Source organism: Oncorhynchus nerka, linkage group LG8 (assembly GCF_034236695.1).
Source record: "Oncorhynchus nerka isolate Pitt River linkage group LG8, Oner_Uvic_2.0, whole genome shotgun sequence".
Lineage (NCBI taxonomy): Eukaryota > Metazoa > Chordata > Actinopteri > Salmoniformes > Salmonidae > Oncorhynchus > Oncorhynchus nerka.
Window position 1 is genome coordinate 5693212 of NC_088403.1, and position 13770 is coordinate 5706981.

The 13770-nt window shown below is 41.9% G+C and overlaps 1 protein-coding gene across 1 annotated transcript in view; it reads left to right on the top strand.

Annotated features, from left to right (window-relative positions):
* Positions 1-245: 245 nt before the first annotated feature.
* LOC135573022 (nuclear protein MDM1-like) overlaps positions 246-13770 on the top strand; it is an 88224-nt gene continuing 74699 nt past the window's right edge. Inside the window, 4 exon segments of the mRNA XM_065022077.1 lie at positions 246-272; positions 4934-4998; positions 5886-6042; positions 6178-6372. Coding sequence (XP_064878149.1) covers positions 246-272; positions 4934-4998; positions 5886-6042; positions 6178-6372 — 444 coding nt within the window.

Consider the following 13770-nt stretch of genomic DNA (forward strand, 5'->3'; position numbering starts at 1 on the left):
CATAATATAATAAAATATTATATTATATAAATGAGTGAGCCTGAGTGTCCATGTTTACTAGGCCTTAATGATAATGTATACTAATGATGGGACATTTAAAATCGTTCTAGTGCCACACAGACCTCTTCAGTTCACCTGTCAATCCTGTCACTCATCTTGCTGCAACACTGAGTCTGGCTGCCTGGCTCTCTTACAGTCTGTTTCCTGCTGTGTCTCGTTGATAGAGGCCGGTTTGGATGTGGGAGATGATAGTGGAGAGGAATGGAGGACAGGTAATATGAAGGGTTCATTGGGTCTGACTTGCCTACTTAAATAAAGGTTCTCTCGTTTTTATGACTGATGCAGCAGGTTGGGGGGCCAATTCAGTCAATTCAGGAAGTGATTTTAAAATTCACTTCCTGACAAAACATCTTCATTGAAAACTGTTGTGGGTAGCAACTGGCACTGATTCTCACAGGGATTGTACTGATCTGATCTTTGCAAGGGCTGGCTTACCGTTTGGCAGAGCTAGAGGAGAGCCTACACTGCTAGGCACGGTCCAATCGGGGACACGCACACAGACTGGGCGCCCAGTGTCTCTGATGGGATGAGCTCAGCTCAGCACCACAGCAGGCCTTGTTCACCCTCACACGCTTTAAACAGCTCCACACACACACACACACACACACACACACACTTGTTCGTCCTCCCTCACACTCAGAAAGAAAAGAGACCCCCTTGTAGCTCTCTTTGTGTTATGAACTAAGTGCCCGGCAACGATGAGACTGCTCCTCGATTACATGACAACACCAAATACCACATGACTCAACCACACGGAGACACACAGACCCTTTAGGACTCCACAGCTGTTCTTTGTTTCCTCATCCTCAAAGGGTCAAAGGTCACTACAGACCCACAGTTTACCAGTTCACCAGTTTTGAGTCCCAAATGATGACCTGTTCCTTATATAGGGCACTCCTATTGACCAGAGCCTCTGATGCGACGCGGCACAGTTCACCACTTCAATACTACTACACTATTGGCTGAGGCTCCAGGGCTACAATACTATTGGCTGAGACTCCAGGGCTACAATACTATTGGCTGAGGCTCCAGGGCTACTACACTATTGGCTGAGGCTCCAGGGCTACTATACTATTGGCTGAGGCTCCAGGGCTACAATACTATTGGCTGAGACTCCAGGGCTACAATACTATTGGCTGAGACTCCAGGGCTACAATACTATTGGCTGAGACTCCAGGGCTACAATACTATTGGCTGACTCCAGGCTAATACTATTGGCTGAGGCTCCACTATACTATTGGCTGAGGCTCCAGGGCTACAATACTAGCTGAGGCTCCAGGGCTATAATACTATTGGCTGAGACTCCAGGGCTACAATACTATTGGCTGAGACTCCAGGGCTATAATACTATTGGCTGAGACTTCAGGGCTACAATACTATTGGCTGAGACTTCAGGGCTACAATACTATTGGCTGAGACTCCAGGGCTATAATACTATTGGCTGAGACTCGAGGGCTACAATACTATTGGCTGAGACTCGAGGGCTACAATACTATTGGCTGACACTCCAGGGCTACAATACTATTGGCTGAGACTCGAGGGCTACAATACTATTGGCTGAGACTCAAGGGCTTCAATACTATTGGCTGAGACTCGAGGGCTACAATACTATTGGCTGAGACTCGAGGGCTACAAAACTATTGGCTGAGACTCGAGGGATACAATACTATTGGCTGACACTCCAGGGCTACAATACTATTGGCTGAGACTCGAGGGCTACAATACTATTGGCTGAGACTCAAGGGCTTCAATACTATTGGCTGAGACTCGAGGGCTACAATACTATTGGCTGAGACTCAAGGGCTACAATACTATTGGCTGACTGGACGAAGAGAAGGAGGAAGAGAAAGAGGGAAAAGGGAGAGAATATTTACACTACTAATTAAGAGAGAGAAAACACACTATTGATGCACGCATGTTGTCTCCTGGCAACGCAGACTTTGATATACCTCAGAGCAGGGATGGAGAAGGAGGGAGGGAGAGAGAGAGACGGAGACAGACAGAGAGAGACAGACAGAGAGAGAGAGACAGACAGACAGAGCGAGAGACAGACAGACAGACAGACAGACAGACAGACAGACAGACAGACAGACAGAGACAGACAGACAGACAGACAGACAGACAGACAGACAGACAGACAGACAGACAGACAGACAGACAGACAGAGCGAGAGACAGACAGACAGAGAGAGACAGACAGACAGACAGACAGACAGACAGACAGACAGACAGACAGACAGACAGACAGACAGACAGACAGACAGAGAGAGACAGACAGACAGACAGAGAGAGACAGACAGACAGAGCGAGAGACAGACAGACAGAGAGAGAGACAGACAGAGACACAGAGAGAGAGAGACAGACAGAGAGAGATGCTTCCTCCTCTGGCCCCTAATCACCCTTAGACAAACACACTCTCTCACACACACACACATTCTTTGAGTGTGGATAACAGGAGTTGTAACAATCATTCCTGTCAGAGCTCATCATTGACATCACGTTCATATGGATGGAGGCTTTAGTGAGAGCTGACCGAAGGGTGAAGTAGAGCATGCATAGAACTAGTATAGCATGCATAGAACTAGTATAGCATGGATAGAACTAGTATAGCATGGATAGAACTAGTATAGCATGCATAGAACTAGTATAGCATGGATAGAACTAGTATAGCATGCATAGAACTAGTATAGCATGCATAGAACTAGTATAGCATGGATAGAACTAGTATAGCATGGATAGAACTAGTATAGCATGGATAGAACTAGTATAGCATGCATAGAACTAGTATAGCATGGATATAACTAGTATAGCATGCATAGAACTAGGCTTGCATCCCAAATGGCACCCTATTCCCTTTATTAGTGGCCCACAGGGCTCAAAAGTAGTGCACTGCATAGGGAACACGCTTCCATTTGGGGACGCACCCCTGATCAATACATTTCAGCTGGTTTTGATTTCAGCTGATTTTTCACAAGTCAGACAAAATGGCGATTCTACTGACATGAGGGAGAATGTAGTGGTGTAACTGAGTGGATATAAATGACATATAAGGGCATGAGGGCAACAGGTCAAACAACCGCCGTTTCTATGGTAATGACCACAATAAAGTAGAAGGAAGTAGAGTTTACATTAGAAGTGCCCATCCAAGAAGGCTCAATGTCATTGGCCACAGATATAGTGACCTCAAATCACGTTATATCTACAGTAGCTTTGATTGGACTGAAATCGCAAATTCAACAATGAGAGGTTTGGAAGGGGTCCGTGATTAACTGCAAGCATTGCAAAGCAGAGACTAGCCTGCTATTCAATGGAGTGGATGTGTGGTCCAAGTCTGGGTTGAAGGGTCTCTTTTCCAGGCTTAAATAGATAAACATTCGACATTGGTCATGCTGTCAATTCAGCATGACTTCAGTGTGTTCAAGACAACTGGGAACTCGGAACTGGGAAATCTCAGGCTTCAGTGAGTTCAAGACAACTGGGAACTGGGAAATCTCAGGCTTCAGTGAGTTCAAGACAACTGGGAATTCTCAGGCTTCAGTGAGTTCAAGACAACTGGGAACGTTATGTACAGTTATCCAACTCTGAATTCCAAGTTGGGAACTCGGGCCTCTTTCTAGAGCTCCGACCTGAAGATCACTAACGTCATGATTCAACCTTGTTTTTTTCCCCGAGATCCCAGTTGTCTTGAAAGCACCATAAATTCAGAGAATGCCAGACTTTGACAAGGTTCGATGACAAAATGTGTCCACGAAGGACCGCCGCGCCACCTTCCTGTTCAAGTGAGCAGAGCACAACGAGGTGAGTCCAAAAATGTCTTGTATGCTGCTGCATAAATGAGGTAATATTTATTTATCCATTATTTTACCAGGTAAGTTGACTGAGAACAGTTTTTCAACCACTCCACAAATTTCTTGTTAAAAAAACTACAGTTTTGGCAAGTCGATTAGGACATCTACTTTGTGTATGACACAAGTAATTTTTCCAACAATTGTTTACAGACAGATTTTTTTTTCACTGATAATTCACTGTCTCACATTAACGTGGACATCAGTGATCTGTTAATACCACAGGGACATCAGTGATCTGTTAATACCACAGGGACATCAGTGATCTGTTAATACCACAGGGACATCAGTGATCTGTTAATACCACAGGGACATCAGTGATCTGTTAATACCACAGGGACATCAGTGATCTGTTAATACCACAGGGACATCAGTGATCTGTTAATACCACAGGGACATCAGTGATCTGTTAATACCACAGGGACATCAGTGATCTGTTAATACCACAGGGACATCAGTGATCTGTTAATACCACAGGGACATCAGTGATCTGTTAATACCACTGGTTGAGGAAACATTAACGTGGACATCAGTGATCTGTTTAATACCACTGGTTGAGGAAACTTTAACGTGGACATCAGTGATCTGTTAATACCACAGGGACATCAGTGATCTGTTAATACCACTGGTTGAGGAAACTTTAACGTGGACATCAGTGATCTGTTAATACCACTGGTTGAGGAAACTTTAACGTGGACATCAGTGATCTGTTAATACCACTGGTTGAGGAAACTTTAACGTGGACATCAGTGATCTGTTAATACCACTGGTTGAGGAAACTTTAACGTGGACATCAGTGATCTGTTAATACCACTGGTTGAGGAAACATTAACGTGGGAAGAACAATGGATTCATGATTCTATTTGCTTGTGTAGGACACACGTGCACACAGACACACACACGCACGCACTCACACACACGCACACTGGAGAAAATCGTGAGAGAAAGGTGAGGGAGGGCATTGAATTGGACGCGTGAAAAAGAGCACTTGGAGTAACTTCATTAACGCTGTCTGACCTCGATCCCTAGGCAGAGGAGGAGGAGGAGGAGGAGGAGGGTGAGGAGGAGGAGGGAGGAGGAGGAGGAGGAGGAGGGTGAGGAGGAGGAGGAGGGTGAGGAGGAGGAGGGTGAGCAATGCTTCTCTGAGTCATAGCTACTCCAGTACTCCTATCTTACTGATGAGAGCCTGCTCTTTCAGGGCCTGTATACAATGCCACATAATGGACTCACTTTCTGAGGGCCTGTTTACAAAGCCACGCGACAACCATTGACCTTTTCCCTCTCGCTCCCTCTCTGTCATCCATCTGTCACGTCTGAGTGGGTGAAGAAACAGTGTGGTTCCCCTCATCATATGTCCAGATGTTATGGAGGAGGATGGACTATAGAGAACCGGTATCAAACCCTGTTAGTGCCTGGTCTAGGGAGAGACCACTGGGGCCCTATTAGTGCCTGGTCTAGGGAGAGACCACTGGGGCCCTATTAGTGCCTGCTCTAGGGAGAGACAACTGGGGCCCTGTTAGTGCCTGGTCTAGGGAGAGACCACTGGGGCCCTATTAGTGCCTGGTCTAGGGAGAGACCACTGGGGCCCTATTAGTGCCTGCTCTAGGGAGAGACAACTGGGGCCCTGTTAGTGCCTGGTCTAGGAAGAGACCCAGAGACCACTGGGGACCAGTTAGTGCCGGGTCTAGGGACAGACCCAGAGACCACTGGGTCCCTGTTAGTGCCTGCTCTAGGGAGGGACAACTGGGGCCCTGTTAGTGCCTGCTCTAGGGAGAGACAACTGGGTGCCTGTTAGTGCCTGCTCTAGGGAGAGACCCAGAGACCACCAAAAGCTTGAAGTTCCTTGGCGTGCACATCACAGAGTACCTGAAATGGTCCCTTCACACGACAGCGTGGTGAAGAAGGTGCAATAGTGCCTCTTCAGCCTCAGGAGGCTGAGGAAATAATTATTGCCCCCTAAGACCGTCGCAAACCTCTACAGATGCACCATTGAGAGCATCCTGTCGGGCTGCGTCACCGCCTGGTACGGAAACTTCTCCGCCCTCAACCACATGGTTCTCCACAGGGTGGTGCGGGCAGCCCACAACATCACCGGGGGTTCACACTGCCTGCCCTCCAGGAAATCTACAGCACCCGGTGTTACAGGAAGGACAAGAAGATCATTGAGGACCTCAGCCACCAGAGTCACGGACTGTTCACCCTGCTACCATCTAGAAGATCATCGAGGACCTCAGCCACCAGAGTCACGGACTGTTCACCCTGCTACCATCTAGAAGATCATCGAGGACCTCAGCCACCAGAGTCACGGACTGTTCACCCTGCTACCATCTAGAAGATCATCGAGGACCTCAGCCACCAGAGTCACGGACTGTTCACCCTGCTACCATCTAGAAGATCATCGAGGACCTCAGCCACCAGAGTCACGGACTGTTCACCCTGCTACCATCTGGAAGGTGGAGAAACTACAGGTGCATCAAAGCAGGGACCGAGAGACTGAAAAAACAGTTTCTATCTCCAGGCCATCAGACTGTTAAACAGTCACCACTAGCCAGCCTCCGCCCAGTACCCTGCCCTGAACTATAGACACTGGTACTAGCCGGCTACCACCTGGTACCCTGCCCTGAACCTTAGTCACTGTTACTAGCCGGCTACCACCCGGTACTCTACCCTGAACCTTAGTCACTGTTACTAGCCGGCTACCACCCGGTAATCTACCCTGAACCTTAGTCACTGTTACTGCCCTATGTTCTACCCTGAACCTAGTCACTGAATAATGGTTACACTGTTTTTACCCTGAACCTTAGTCAGTGTTACTGTTGGGTTCCTGAGAATACCCTGAAAACCTTATTCACTGTCACTGAGGGAGAGAGGGTAATCTACCCTGCACCTTAGACATTATGTCATGTTATGTCACTGAGGGACACTGGTACTTGAATAATGTTTACATTACTGTTTTCAGGATATGTCACTGTTGGGTTCCTGAGGGTAATGTGAATGTTTACATTATGTCAGGATATGTCACTGAGGGAGAGAGGGTAATGTGTAATGTTTACATTATGTCAGGATATGTCACTGAGGGAGAGAGGGTAATGTGTAATGTTTACATTATGTCAGGATATGTCACTGAGGGAGAGAGGGTAATGTGTAATGTTTACATTATGTCAGGATATGTCACTGAGGGAGAGAGGGTAATGTATTACGTTTACATTATGTCAGGATATGTCACTGAGGGAGAGAGGGTAATGTATTACGTTTACATTATATCAGGATATGTCACTGAGGGAGAGAGGGTAATGTATTACGTTTACATTATGTCAGGATATGTCTTTGAGGGAGAGAGGGTAATGTATTACGTTTACATTATGTCAGGATATGTCACTGAGGGAGAGAGGGTAATGTATTACGTTTACATTATGTCAGGATATGTCACTGAGGGAGAGAGGGTAATGTATTACGTTTACATTATGTCAGGATATGTCACTGAGGGAGAGAGGGTAATGTATTACGTTTACATTATGTCAGGATATGTCACTGAGGGAGAGAGGGTAATGTATTACGTTTACATTATGTCAGGATATGTCACTGAGGGAGAGAGGGTAATGTGTAATGTTTACATTATGTCAGGATATGTCACTGAGGGAGAGAGGGTAATGTATTACGTTTACATTATGTCAGGATATGTCACTGAGGGAGAGAGGGTAATGTATTACGTTTACATTATGTCAGGATATGTCACTGAGGGAGAGAGGGTAATGAATAACGTTTACATTATGTCAGGATATGTCACTGAGGGAGAGAGGGTAATGTATTACGTTTACATTATGTCAGGATATGTCTTTGAGGGAGAGAGGGTAATGTGTAATGTTTACATTATGTCAGGATATGTCACTGAGGGAGAGAGGGTAATGTGTAATGTTTACATTATGTCAGGATATGTCACTGAGGGAGAGAGGGTAATGTATTACGTTTACATTATGTCAGGATATGTCACTGAGGGAGAGAGGGTAATGTGTAATGTTTACATTATGTCAGGATATGTCACTGAGGGAGAGAGGGTAATGTGTAATGTTTACATTATGTCAGGATATGTCACTGAGGGAGAGAGGGTAATGTGTAATGTTTACATTATGTCAGGATATGTCACTGAGGGAGAGAGGGTAATGTGTAATGTTTACATTATGTCAGGATATGTCACTGAGGGAGAGAGGGTAATGTATTACGTTTACATTATGTCAGGATATGTCACCGAGGGTAATGAATAACGTTTACATTATGTCAGGATATGTCACCGAGGGTAATGAATAACGTTTACATTATGTCAGGATATGTCACTGAGGGTAATGTATTATGTTTACATTATGTCAGGATATGTCATTGAGGGTAATGAATAATTTACATTATGTCAGGGATATGTCACTGAGGGATCCTCTATTATGTTTACATTACTGGTACCAGGATATGTCATTGAGGGGGAGGGAATGAGCACTTTGGGGTAGAGGTCAGGTCAGATATCAGGGATCCTCTGGGAGGAGAGGAGACACAGACTGGTACCAGTCACCATGACAGCCGTGAGCTGGGGAGGAGTGAGCACTTTGGGGTAGAGGTCAGGTCAGACATCAGGGATCCTCTGGGAGGAGAGGAGACACAGACTGGTACCAGTCACCATGACGGCCGTGAGTTGGGCAGAGAAGCGATCACATGCCGCAGGCATCGATAAAGGGGAGAGAGATCTTCGGATTAGGCATTAAAGGGGGTTGAAGTCAGGTCAGGTCACCTTAAAGGAGAAGGAATGGTTTATTACACCATCACTTCCTCTTCCTGTCGAACCGTAACAGATGTAAGGGGTTGGCGAGGAGGAGGAGTGCATCTAAACTGGACTGTATATATACTTGTGTTGGTGGAAACATGTTGTTGTCTGAATACAGCTGTGTCGACACCATCCTATATAACTACTGTCTATACACACCATCCCTATATAACTACTGTCTATACACACCATCCTATATAACTACTGTCTATACACACCATCCTATATAACTACTGTCTATACTGTCTATACACACCATCCTATATAACTACTGTCTATACACACCATCCTATATAACTACTGTCTATACACACCATCCTATATAACTACTGTCTATACACACCATCCTATATAACTACTGTCTATACACACCATCCTCTATAACTACTGTCTATACACACCATCCTATATAACTACTGTCTATACACACCATCCTATATAACTACTGTCTATACACACCATCCTATATAACTACTGTCTATACACACCATCCTATATAACTACTGTCTATACACACCATCCTATAAAACTACTGTCTATACACACCATCCTATATAACTACTGTCTATACACACCATCCTATATAACTACTGTCTATACTGTCTATACACACCATCCTATATAACTACTGTCTATACTGTCTATACACACCATCCTTTATAACTACTGTCTATACACACCATCCTATATAACTACTGTCTATACTGTCTATACACACCATCCTATATAACTCCTGTCTATACACACCATCCTATATAACTACTGTCTATACTGTCTATACACACCATCCTATATAACTACTGTCTATACACACCATCCTATATAACTACTGTCTACACCATACTACACTGTCACACACCATCCTATATAACTACTGTCTATACTGTCTATACACACCATCCTATATAACTACTGTCTATACACACCATCCTATATAACTACTGTCTACACACACCATCCTATATAACTACTGTCTATACTGTCTATACACACCATCCTTTATAACTACTGTCTATACTGTCTATACACACCATCCTATATAACTACTGTCTATACACACCATCCTATATAACTACTGTCTATACACACCATCCTATATAACTACTGTCTATACACACCATCCTATATAACTACTGTCTATACACACCATCCTTTATAACTACTGTCTATACTGTATATACACACCATCCTATATAACTACTGTCTATACACACCATCCTATATAACTACTGTCTATACACACCATCCTATATAACTACTGTCTATACACACCATCCTATATAACTACTGTCTATACACACCATCCTATATAACTACTGTCTATACACACCATCCTATATAACTACTGTCTATACACACCATCCTATATAACTACTGTCTATACACACCATCCTATATAACTACTGTCTATACACACCATCCTATATAACTACTGTCTATACACACCATCCTATATAACTACTGTCTATACACACCATCCTTTATAACTACTGTCTATACACACCATCCTATATAACTACTGTCTATACACACCATCCTATATAACTACTGTCTATACACACCATCCTATATAACTACTGTCTATACACACCATCCTATATAACTACTGTCTATACACACCATCCTATATAACTACTGTCTATACACACCATCCTATATAACTACTGTCTATACACACCATCCTATATAACTACTGTCTATACACACCATCCTATATAACTACTGTCTATACTGTCTATACACACCATCCTATATAACTACTGTCTATACACACCATCCTATATAACTACTCTCTATACTGTCTATACACACCATCCTATATAACTACTGTCTATACACACCATCCTATATAACTACTGTCTATACACACCATCCTATATAACTACTGTCTATACACACCATCCTATATAACTACTGTCTATACACACCATCCTATATAACTACTGTCTATACACACCATCCTATATAACTACTGTCTATACACCATCCTATAAAACTACTGTCTATACACACCATCCTATATAACTACTGTCTATACACACCATCCTATATAACTACTGTCTATACTGTCTATACACACCATCCTATATAACTACTGTCTATACACACCATCCTATATAACTACTGTCTACTGTCTATACACACCATCCTATATAACTACTGTCTATACACACCATCCTATATAACTACTGTCTATACACACCATCCTATATAACTACTGTCTATACACACCATCCTATATAACTACTGTCTATACTGTCTATACACACCATCTATATAACTACTGTCTATACACACCATCCTATATAACTACTGTCTATACACACCATCCTATATAACTACTGTCTATACACACCATCCTATATAACTACTGTCTATACACACCATCCTATATAACTACTGTCTATACACACCATCCTATATAACTACTGTCTATACACACCATCCTATATAACTACTGTCTATACACACCATCCTATATAACTACTGTCTATACACACCATCCTATATAACTACTGTCTATACACACCATCCTATATAACTACTGTCTATACACACCATCCTATATAACTACTGTCTATACACACCATCCTTTATAACTACTGTCTATACTGTATATACACACCATCCTATATAACTACTGTCTATACACACCATCCTATATAACTACTGTCTATACTGTCTATACACACTATCCTATATAACTACTGTCTATACACACCATCCTATATAACTACTGTCTATACACACCATCCTATATAACTACTGTCTATACACACCATCCTATATAACTACTGTCTATACACACCATCCTATATAACTACTGTCTATACACACCATCCTTTATAACTACTGTCTATACTGTCTATACACACCATCCTATATAACTACTGTCTATACTCACCATCCTATATAACTACTGTCTATACACACCATCCTATATAACTACTGTCTATACTGTCTATACACACCATCCTATATAACTACTGTCTATACACACCATCCCATATAACTACTGTCTATACACACCATCCCTATATAACTACTGTCTATACACACCATCCTATATAACTACTGTCTATACACACCATCCTATATAACTACTGTCTATACACACCATCCTATATAACTACTGTCTATACACACCATCCTATATAACTACTGTCTATACACACCATCCTATATAACTACTGTCTATACACACCATCCTATATAACTACTGTCTATACACACCATCCTATATAACTACTGTCTATACACACCATCCTATATAACTACTGTCTATACACACCATCCTATATAACTACTGTCTATACACACCATCCTGTATAACTACTGTTTATACTGTCTATACACACCATCCTATATAACTACTGTCTATATACACCATCCTATATAACTACTGTCTATACACACCATCCTATATAACTACTGTCTATACTGTCTATACACACTATCCTATATAACTACTGTCTATACACACCATCCTATATAACTACTGTCTATACACACCATCCTATATAACTACTGTCTATACACACCATCCTATATAACTACTGTCTATACACACCATCCTATATAACTACTGTCTATACACACCATCCTATATAACTACTGTCTATACACACCATCCCTATATAACTACTGTCTATACACACCATCCTATATAACTACTGTCTATACACACCATCCTATATAACTACTGTCTATACACACCATCCTATATAACTACTGTCTATACACACCATCCTATATAACTACTGTCTATACACACCATCCTATATAACTACTGTTTATACTGTCTATACACACCATCCTATATAACTACTGTCTATACACACCATCCTATATAACTACTGTCTATACACACCATCCTATATAACTACTGTCTATACACACCATCCTATATAACTACTGTCTATACACACCATCCTATATAACTACTGTCTATACACACCATCTCTATACTGTCTATACACACCATCCTATATAACTACTGTCTATACACACCATCCTATATAACTACTGTCTATATACACCATCCTATATAACTACTGTCTATACACACCATCCTATATAACTACTGTCTATACACACCATCCTATATAACTACTGTCTATACACACCATCCTATATAACTACTGTCTATACACACCATCCTATATAACTACTGTCTATACACACCATCCTATATAACTACTGTCTATACACACCATCCTATATAACTACTGTCTATACTGTCTATACACACCATCCTATATAACTACTGTCTATACACACCATCCTATATAACTACTGTCTATACACACCATCCTATATAACTACTGTCTATACACACCATCCTTTATATACTGTCTATACTGTCTATACACACCATCCCATATAACTACTGTCTATACACACCATCCTATATAACTACTGTCTATACACACCATCCTATATAACTACTGTCTATACACACCATCCTATATAACTACTGTCTATACACACCATCCTATATAACTACTGTCTATACACACCATCCTATATAACTACTGTCTATACACACCATCCTATATAACTACTGTCTATACACACCATCCTTTATAACTACTGTCTATACTGTATATACACACCATCCTATATAACTACTGTCTATACACACCATCCTATATAACTACTGTCTATACTGTCTATACACACTATCCTATATAACTACTGTCTATACACACCATCCTATATAACTACTGTCTATACACACCATCCTATATAACTACTGTCTATACACACCATCCTATATAACTACTGTCTATACACACCATCCTATATAACTACTGTCTGTACACACCATCCTATATAACTACTGTCTATACTGTCTATACACACCATCCTATATAACTACTGTCTATACTGTCTATACACACCATCCTATATAACTACTGTCTATACTCACCATCCTATATAACTACTGTCTATACACACCATCCTATATAACTACTGTCTATACACACCATCCTATATAACTACTGTCTATACACACCATCCTATATAACTACTGTCTATACACACCATCCCATAT